Raw genomic sequence first — 11102 nt, 5'->3', positions numbered from 1 at the left:
ATTTGTGCCACCAAGCTGAGTGATTTGTGCCATCAAGCTGGGTGGTTTGTACCACCAAGCTAGGTGGTTTGTACCATCAAGTTGGGTGGTTTGTGCCACCAAGCTGGGTGATTTGTGGCACCAAGCTGGGTGATTTGTGCCACCAAGCTGGGTGATTTGTACCACCAAGCTGAGTGGTTTGTACCACCAAGCTGGGTGGTTTGTACCATCAAGTTGGGTGGTTTGTGCCACCAAGCTGGGTGATTATGTCATTGCTGTAACACTTACCATACATGACGATCGACTCGGAGAAAGTACTCGCAAATGAGGTTATAAAAAGTTCTTGGTCGGTAAAGGAACAGAGAGAGAGAGAGAGAGAGAGAGAGAGAGAGAGAGAGAGAGAGAGAGAGAGAGAGAGAGAAAGAGAGACAGACAGACAGAGAGAGAGATAGGAGAGATGGGAGGGGTAACATAAAATAATACATTCTCTCTACTCACCATCGCAGCTCATTTAAATAAATGAATCAAACTTCAATAAATACATCATTATCCAGTGTCAAATGAAATTATTCTAAACTGGAAGTAAATGTAAATAGTGGATTTTAGAGAATTAATTTCCCGTAATAATGATTTCTTATGTTTTATATATGCTTAACATAAAAGTGATATTATTCTTAAGTGACACAACCACCCAGTTGATAAGTACAAAAATCCAGAAATATTATTGATATTAATAGTATATCAGTATACAAGAACATTAAATTAAACGAGTTTCTCGACTGCTCTGGGATACTTTTACTCCTACCTAAAGACTATAAATGCAACACAGATTTTTATACTTGTGGTGACATTACAAACAACAGTGTTCACTTAATTAGACGTGTTTACATTATCCCTAAAGTCCCACTCTAACTGCGTTGATACAATCATCCTAATGTAAATAAAACCATAGTCTCCGTAGCCTCTTGCCTTATACATACATACATACATATATATATATATATATATATATATATATATATATATATATATATATATATATATATATATATATACTAACATTGTAATAAGCACTCGTTAATGTTACGAAGAAACCCTCATAGAGAATATAAACAGGAGATCAGAGGAGTACTGTACTGAAGTCCTCTTCAGTAGACTAAAAAGTAAGAGTCACCTCTTACATACAAGGCAGAATACCTGACTTACGTCAGGTTTGGTAATCCTCTTCCCTTCTGTTTATCTTCTGAATATTATATATATATATATATATATATATATATATATATATATATATATATATATATATATATATATATATATATATATGTGTGCCGAATATGTAAAACTGGTCATTTAGCAAGAACTCATTTAAAATTAAGTCCTTTCATTAATGATAATGTAAAAATTTATAATTTTGCACCAAAAGAATCTTAGAAAACATACCTAACCTTATTATAACAAGAACAATTTATTTTAGCCTAACCCAACTAAATATATTTTAGATTTGTTTACAATAATTTAATACTAAACAAACACAGTGAAATGTATTTTTCTCGTTAGGTTTAGAATGATTTTGGCGAAATTATTGCATACACAAATTTTCACTTGTCCTATATGGCAAGATGAGCGTTGCTATTTAAGCCAAGATCGCAAATTCTGCCTATTCGGCACGACATATATATATATATATATATATATATATATATATATATATATATATATATATATATATATATATATATATATATATATATATATATATATATATATATATATATATATATATATATATATTTGCTTAAAAAATAAAATAAAATAATTGTGCCTATAGCAAATTATGTCAAGGATTTATTTGTACTATGAATGAAATTTTAAATTTTAACAATTATTTCTGTTCTATGGATGTGGAAATTATAAATCCAGTGGTATTTCAGATTCTCTTCCTGGGTGATAATTGCCATCTTAAGAAGGCATCTTTTAATGCACTTTATGATAAAGTTGCTTCAAAGTGAACATGAACTATAGGCAAAACTTCGGGCTCCTTTGTAGCTAGAAATTTCACAGACATTATAACCGTTTGTTGTGTTTAAACTTCCGTGATATTCGCTAAGGTTTACAAGTAGAAGGATGTAGTTTATCATGGAAAATGCAAGTATTTCCTGTTAATCCTCGTTTTTATCTTCTTCAAGAAGGGCTGCCTGCTTCTTGAGAGTTGAAAATGCTGTTGTGTCCTGCCTAACTGATGATGAACATCTTAAAGAGGACAGTAGATGTAAATAATAAAGTTTCTAGCTGTATATTTAAATAAACAAATTTTAATCCTACCGAACTATGAAACTAAACAAGACACCCTTTAATAACACGCTTCTTATGCGCAGGTTGAAATACATTAACCAGGCGCATATGAAGTAAATTACACAGACAATGTACAAAATAGAGCTTTTTCTGATTTTGAATGAATTCCTGAATCATTGTATGGCATGATCGATCACTGAATCATGATCGGGAATGTTGTGGTTAACTCTGTGATCACCAGTGGTGGTAGACTGAATCTTTATCCATTCAGTAGCGCCCCTTTTTCTCAGCAGAAAGATGTTGAAGGTCCTCTATGTTGTCTCAGTGGTATGATGACAGAGAACCACTAAGATGCCTCAGAGAAATGATGATAGGGATGATGATAGGGAATCACTATGTTGCCTCAATGGAATGATGATAGGGAATCACTATGTTGCCTCAGTAGAATGATATTAGGGAATTACTATGTTGCCTCAGTAGAATGATATTAGGAAGTACTGTGTTGCCTCAGTAGAATGATGATAGGGAACCAATGTGTTACTTCAGTGGAATGATGGTAGGAATCACTCTGTTACCTCAGTGGAATAGGGACAAGGAATCACGTTGCTGCTTCAGTGGAATGATGACCAAAAGAAGCATAATTTTGCCTTACTGGAATGATAATAGAAAATCACTATACTGTCTCACTGGAGTGATGATAGGGAATCACTAGTTTCCCCTCAGTGGAATAATGGTTAGAAAAGGCTGTCGCATACCATTAATTAACTCTCACTCTCAGCAGCCTGGGATTGGACCAGACTAATGTTCCAAGAAAACGGTCAAGTCAAATTTAGATGTGGAATCGTCCACAATGAAAATTATAAACAGATCGAGAAATACCAGCGGTATATTCACTTTAGCAACCACTTATACCTCAACTTGATCCAAAAGAGCTTAAAATGTTTAGTGTAAGCTTGACATAAGTTTAAACTTAAAACTTCGATACACCTGTCTGTTGCGCCTAAGCTATTTATAGTTTTTTTTTCATATGAGTTACGTACTTGAATAAGTACGTAAGTACCAATAAAGGATTCTACTACGATACTCTTTCACTGAGTTTCCAGTACGACATTTCATCCTGTCATTTCACTGCATAAGTTAGATTAGGCTGATCAGATATCTTTAGAAAAAAAATTACGCAAGAACCCAAATGAGTGAAAAGCAAGGCGTTATGTAATATTAAACCTGTATTCGCAACAGTGGTTCAGTTTAAGACGGTGAGAGTGGGAATTTACTTTCCCGTGAGGCTGGACTTGAGGATGAATAAGACACACGTACAGCACTGCAGTTTCTTTATTGCCGAAAACTTTCTCCTGAGCAGTGGGTTTCTTCAGTCGAATACAGATGTTTCGGCATTAAAGATACTCAAGTGTTGTTTATGTGCCTTATACATCAACTTGTAGGTATTGTGTGCCATTAGGAATATGACGAGGATCATGAAGCACAGGAAATAGTGAGGGGAATTAAAGGGTTGTAAATAAGGGAAAGGAAGTGTGATGGAGAGAAGTCTCGACGTCGAGGAGGAAGGAACGATGTCTGACAACGTCTTGAAGTTAGAAAGTGTTAAAACTGTCCTGGGAAGGCTGGCACTGTCTTGGAAGTTTATGAACGTTGGCTTTAACATGTGAATTTGGGAGCGTTGGCACTACCTTGTAAGTTATGAACGTTGGCACTGTCTTATAAGTCATTAACGTTGGCACTGTCTTGGAAGCCGGAAAATGTTGGCACTATCTTGGAAGTTTAAGAACGCTGACACGGCCACGATAGCCTGAGTAACATATCACGATCGACTGATGATTCACACTGAAAGAAGCCTGAGGCTGGAAATAGATGGTGGAGAAAGTCTGATCAAGTCAGAGTGGTCAGGAAAACTTGATGATTGACATATGACTAGAAAAGTCTCAAAATTACGGAACTTAAAAGACAAATGAGAATATGAAGGGATAGCCAAGGAAACTTCAAACTTCAAGATGATGGTACAGTCAGGGAAGATTCAAGTTGATGATACGGGCAGGGAAATTTCAAGTTGATATTACGTTTAAATAAATTGCAAATTGTTAATAAGGTCAGGGAAGTTGTCAAGATGAATGAAAGTTTAGGAAAATTTCAAGATGATGGCACAGTCATAGAAATCTGAAGATGGTGATGCTGACAGGTATGTCTAGAAACAATATCTAAGTCAGGAAAATCTAAAGAATGTGCCACGTTCAGGGAAATTTGTGGATGATGGCGCTGTGAGGCAAGTTAAAGGATCGACGAGGCACAGACAGTGAAATTTAGAGGTCGAGGTGAGTGAAAACAATGAAGACAGTATACTGTATAAGAACGAAGAACGAAAAAAACTGCAAGGAAATGGAGAAGCTATTAAGGATGTCTGACAATGGTAGAGACGCGATGAATGAGAAATGCCCGTGTAGGTTCGACAAGGATATTGTGAATATGTGATGAAGGCGAGATGAGAAAGGTGTGAGTGAGGGACAACTGAGGCTCTTGGATCACATTTGAGGACGTGGCCATTACTGAGTGCTGGTGGTGAGGTACGGGGTCAGGGATGGCGCTGGAGGGAGGCCCTGGGAAGTGGAAGGGCCAGACGTGGTAGCTAGATAACCATACACTCGATGGGGAACTTGGTATTGGCGTCCATCCTGCTAAACTCCTCAGGTGTGGGACACTCTGTGGACAACACAGATATAATTACTTTACTCTGATATTATAGACAAACATAACACAGAGTTACATACGGAAAACAGATACAAAAAACCTTACGGTAATCAGCTGAGAAAAAAATCTAAAGCATAAACTAGGTAGGTAATTACTTAAGGAGAAAGAGAAGAAGAGAATAGTCTGTTGTGCAGTGGCTAACGCACTCCATTTCCAAGCGAGAGTTACTGGGTTTGAATCCTGGGCAAAACCAAAATAGGCTCACATCGTCAGTGGTTGACTATTTTCCTTTCTTTTCTTCAATATTTTCGTTTATAACTTGAAAATGCCTTATATGAAAGGCTCAAAATTTCAATGCTCCTCTACTGTAACTGGAGAAAAATTCGTGCAAGTGTTGGAATATGCACGAACTCTCTGGCTAGTGTTATATAGAACATTCCCAGTTTTGGTTTCCATATGATAACTTGAAACAGCCTCTTGAGAGGTTTCAAACTATCAACAATGGTGTTTCTCGTTAAAAGAGAGCTGTGATTTTATTGGAGTGTGTAGGTAGCAATTTACCAATTTAATTTTCAAAATGGAGCGTTTTTGTCGGTAAAATCTCTAAGTCTAATTGATAAAACATCTTTCAAGTTTAGGTTGTCTGGGAGAATGTTTCTTCTGGTCAGTTTTAAACTTTTAGTGTTTCTGTTTTGTTCAAGGGAAGATTTGCGTTATTATTTTCCTTTGTACGCACCAATTTCCTAATATTATTAAATAGACTGTGATAATAACTTCAAATCTTTATTACTGATGCGTCAACTTTCTATGATTTGAAAGTGTTCCTTGATGACTTAATAGAGATGAGAGTCAAAGGTAAACTATTACTGTATCTCACTGAATATTTAACGAGCAAAAGGCTTGAAATTCTTCTTCCAGGAAAAATACTAAAAGTAGACAGTATAAAGCTGAACATATTGTTGAATGTCTGATGAATATAGTCGCCTTAATGAGTTTTTTTCTGGTAACATAAATTTAATTCCGGTTCTGTGATAAGAAGGATCTAACACTGATAGAACTTAATTCAGAGCGCAAGGAAGTAGTTTGACATATTAACTGAGAAAACGATAGTGTAAAAGTAGAAAAAAATAAAAGAATTTAAAAAAATTGACTTCTACCATCCAACCAGCCTGCAATCACCAGCTAACCAGCCTGTAATCACCAGCTAACCAGCCTGTAATCACCAGCTAACCAGCCTGTAATCACCAGCTAACCAGCCTGTAATCACCAGCCAGCTTGTAATCATGAAGGCTCTAGCAACTTCTTACATGCTGAAGAGTTATTTAAATAATATTTTAACGGGTCACTTATGCTGTTACTATGCTGAGCTGTACTGTTAAACTAGTGCTTAGAAACAAGTAGTTGAAATATAGTTAGATGTAGTTAAAATATAGTTAAATGTACTGTCGCGTTTGAACTTTACTATTCGAAATGCATCAGTGTATTTAGCTTTACTTTCTGAGTTAGTTGTGGTATGGCATACTATAAAAAACGCAAGAAGGGTCGTTCAGATACCCTTCAATATTTTTATCCTCTTCTGACAGAGTTGTTCCGAGACCTCTGTACCATTCAACATTTTTATCTCATAGTTTCCTGTCTCTTCTCTTCTGTCAGAGATATGAAAACCTTAGTTGTTAATGAAAGAGTGCAGTTTGCACAGGCAGGGACTTAAATAGGAATTAACTTGCCTGGAATAGTTATTATAAACCTTTATGTACATTATAACTACAGAGGTTCTGAGAATGGGTTTACCGAGCTTTACACCTCGAGATTAAGGAATTAAATACCTTCGTGAGTTTATTACGTTCTCTCTTCTAAGAGCCTTGCGTTTTTTTATAACAACTGTTTTTTATTATATCAGATTTTGATTTCTTCGTGAGATGTAGTATTGTTCCGGTCGTATGTGAGAGAATACGCACATGCGTAGGTGTGGTACTGTCCAAGAGGCAGCGTCAATTGGTAAAAACGCAGCGAAAAGAATTGAAACTCGAGCGTCGCAAATATAATTCAGTCAGTACACACACACACACACACACACACACACACACACACACACACACACACACACACACAATGAAAGCTCCAAGAGAAGCTCCCCTTGTTTACTTCGTGGAGAAAGACTCAAAGGAAGCCTTGTACAGTCGAGTCCTCCACCCCCAGCACATCCTCACCTCAGCCCATCCTCACCCCATCTGCCCATCCTCGCCCCATCTGCCCATCCTCACCCCATCTGCCCATCCTCACCCCAGCCCATCCTCCCCCCAGTCCATCCTCACCCCATCAGCCCATCCTCACCCCACCAGTCCATCCTCACCCCTAGCCCATCCTCACCCCAGCCCGTTCTCACCCTCAGCCTATCCTCACCCAGCCCATCCTCACCCCAGCCCATCTTCACCCCTAGCCCATCCTCACCCCAGCCCATCCTCACCCCATCAGCCCATCCTCTTCCCACCAGCCCATCCTCACCCCCATCCATCCTCACCCCTACCCATCCTCACCCCTACCCATCCTCACCCAACAGCTCATCCTCACCCCCAGCCCAACCTCAGACCCAGCCCATCCCCACCCTCAGCCCATCCTCATTCCACAGCTTATCCTCGCCCCATAGCCCATCCTCACCCCCTGCCCATCCTCACCCCCTGCCCATTCTCACCCCACCAGCCCATTCTCACCCTCTGCCTATCCTCACCCAGCCCATCCTCACCCCAAAGTCCATCCTCACCCCACAGCCCATCCTCACCCCAGCCCATCCTCACCCTCAGCCCATCGTCACTCCACATCCCATCCTCACTACACAGCCCATTTTCACCCCACTAACTCATCGTCACCCCATAGCCCATCCTCGCCCCATATCCCATCCTCACCACACAGCCCATCCTCACCCCACCAGCCCATCCTCACCCAGCCCATCCTTACCCCCAGCCCATCATCACCCCACCAGCCCATCCTCGCCTACCAGCCCATCCTCATCCCAAGCAAATCCTCACTTTCCAGCCCATCATCGGCCCCAGCCCATCCTCTCCCCTGCCCATCCTCAACCCCAGTCAGTCCTCACCTCCAGCCCATCCTCAAATCTGCCCTTCCTCTCCTGCAGCCTTTCCTCATCCCAGTCTGTCCTCATCCCAGCCCATCCTCGCCCCAGCCCTTCCTCGCCCCAAGCTTTTCCTCACCCCAAAACATTCTCACCCCAGCCCATCCTCGCTCCCAGTCCATCTACGCCCCAGCCTTCCTCATCCCAGCCCTTCCTCATCCCAGCCCATCCTCGCCCCAGCCCATCTTCACCACAGCTCTACATCACCCCACCCCATCCTAACCCCCAGCCCATCCTCGTCCCAGCCCATCCTCACCGCTTGTAAAGTTTTTCTGTTCAATGTAAACGGGAAAGCCCTCCACACTAGTCCTACATTTGCGACTCTGGTATTTTTCTTCTTTCTTACGTTTTGGCCAGAACACCAAAGTGAATTTCCCAACTACCCTTGAACATTCCAACTAAAAATAGAAAGGGAGAAAGGGAAAGAGGGAGAGAGAGAAAGACGGGGGGAAGTGGGAGGTCGTTAAAAGCATAAAGGTTGGAAGGCGTTGAGGTGAGTACTAAAAAAATTAAATCTGTGATCGTTAAATTGAGCAGTCAGACAAGGGCGTCTGTAAAGTGACAAGAGCGATATTCAACTGACAAGACTTGGAGGTAAATACTCTTAGCTTGACTACTATATGAGGAAAAATCTAGTTATGTTAGGGGCAATATTAGCTTAATATGATAAGTAGATGAAAGTAACGAGATGAACTAAGTCAGGCATGAGAATAAAAAAAGATGTATTGAAAGGTCACTCAGGAATAATGTTTCTCAGGGAAAGATATCGGTCATGTTACTCAGACCACGGAGTTGGACCGTGGGTTGCCATGGACACAAAAGGCTGCCACATTCGTATGTATATTAGTAAATATCACCACAAGTGGCAACGCACTGGATGCTGCAATCCGCTGCCTCACCACAGAGTCAACGGCACCACTGAACGGGTGTCCGTATGGCAAAAAACGGTTTCAAGTGCTTCATGATGAACGCACCAATAACGACAACTGTGATGGAAGGCAGTGTTAGGTCCCTGGGCGACATGCAGCACACGGTGGGCAAGACAATTAATGTTGCGAGTTCTCTTGGTCTTCATTAGTAGTGCAGGAGTTGTCAACGACGTCACCAGAGCTGTGATTACTGCGGAGTTAGAGGTGTTCAGTTTCCTCCGAGTGACGCAGAATGATGGAGACTTGCTTTGACTTTGCACTGTTCTATCAAATGATGCTAAATTAGACATCAGTTTTAATAACTAAGTTAATAACTGAAGAATAAAAATATCTCCGCGCACACTACTTAAAACTGAAGATAAAAAGGTTGGTGTCAGGATAAATAACATGGAATAAAAAAAAGTTCTTCATTTAGTTACTTAAAAGAGAGTGAGTGAGAGAAGATACTGATAAACAGAAAAAGTAAAGTTGCAAATTTTTGAAGTCAGTATACATAAGTAACGTCAGTGACACCGATGAGATGAATATAAATCATTTTAAATTACATCCTGAATTTTGGTTAAAGAGGAGCTTTTCCAGATGCGAGGGCAATGAAAAATATATATAAATGAAGCACGTATAAACTGAAGGAACCGAGAACTGAAATAACTGAGAATTCTTAATTTTTGATACATTCCTTTGGTACTGACAAAAAGATCATTTTTATGACCGAGTCATATCCATAATTAGTTATTTTTCACGATTAAAACGGTAAGAAAACTATATTATGAAAGGGGGCGCAGAAAAGAGTCATTAAGTTATGAGTAGAGAGTTTTGATATAACGTAAATCCGAAAGAGTATAAAATATTAATATAACGGTATTATTATTATTATTATTATTATTATTATTATTGTTATTATTATTATTATTATTATTATTATTATTATTATTATTATTATTATTATTAGTATTATTATTATTATTATTACTGTTATTATTATTATTATTATTATTATTATTATTATTATTATTATTATTATTATCATCATCATCAAAATCATCATCAGCATCATAGAGAACAGAGCCTCGCACAAGACCGCCGTGATGGCGTTTAGCGATCTACAGTAATGAAGATGCAACTAAGAGAGGAAGTTCACGAAGATAATAGGTAAACAAGGAGAGGAGTTTAGTAAGTTAAACTAAGAGCCAGACCATTGCAAAATATAAAATCCAACTCGACAGAGACGTATATTTAAAATAAAAGGTAATCACCAAGGAAACTTGATGAGACACGACAGACAAGCGCAACGCACCAATGAGATTGGCGTTACTGAGTCCATACTATAATCAGATCAATTACGGTTTAGCAAAATTAAAAGTACAACATATTTGATAATTTTAAATTACAAAAGCTTAAACAAGATGGAAATTTAAGAGAGTTGCGTATCAAATGCGCTTAGAAGAGAGAGATAAAATAGGAGAGAGACGTGAATGAATAAGAACTTTGGGAATGATTAATAACAATTTTCTTATTATTGAGTCAGTTTGCATATTTTCAGGAACTGTCACTGACTTTTGTCATTTAAAAAAAAATCATCTCTAAGTGGTAATATAATTTTAATAAGTGAAAACAATGGTCATACTTTACCAAAGTTTTCTTTATGAACGTAACTTGCGAACGAAAAAGGAGAAAGGAGAGTTAATATATATGGCATCCCGTAAATACACTTTATTTTTATGAAGGCTAAACAAGGTAGTGGTACAATAGTCGCAAACAACAGATAAACTACATCCTGTATGGAAAACATTGTGTTGTACGTCCAGTGGTCCACCTTGGACTGGAAACATTGTGTTGTACGTCCAGTGGTCCACCTTGGACTGGAAACATTGTGTTGTACGTCCAGTGGTCCACCTTGCACTGGAAACATTGTGTTCTACTTCCAGTGGTCCACCTTGCACTGGAAACATTGTGTTCTACGTCCAGTGGTCCACCTTGCATTGGAAACATTGTGTTCTACGTCCAGTGGTCCACCTTGCACTGGAAACATTGTGTTCTACGTCCAGTGGTCCACCTTGGACTGGAAACAT

At 39.0% G+C, this 11102-nt stretch overlaps 1 protein-coding gene across 6 annotated transcripts in view; it reads right to left on the bottom strand.

Moving 5' to 3' along the window:
* Positions 1-1777: 1777 nt before the first annotated feature.
* Positions 1778-11102, bottom strand: part of LOC128686280 (notch homolog 2 N-terminal-like protein R) — a 925742-nt gene continuing 916417 nt past the window's right edge. For all 6 annotated transcript variants that reach the window (XM_070085813.1, XM_070085809.1, XM_070085808.1 and 3 more), the window contains one exon: positions 1778-4986. In XM_070085813.1, the coding sequence (XP_069941914.1) occupies positions 4913-4986 (74 nt within the window). In that variant the 3' untranslated portion in view covers positions 1778-4912. The remainder of the gene's footprint in view (positions 4987-11102) is intronic.

This window comes from Cherax quadricarinatus, chromosome 17 (assembly GCF_038502225.1).
Source record: "Cherax quadricarinatus isolate ZL_2023a chromosome 17, ASM3850222v1, whole genome shotgun sequence".
Taxonomy (NCBI): domain Eukaryota; kingdom Metazoa; phylum Arthropoda; class Malacostraca; order Decapoda; family Parastacidae; genus Cherax; species Cherax quadricarinatus.
This window is presented reverse-complemented; position numbering and strand designations above follow the sequence as displayed.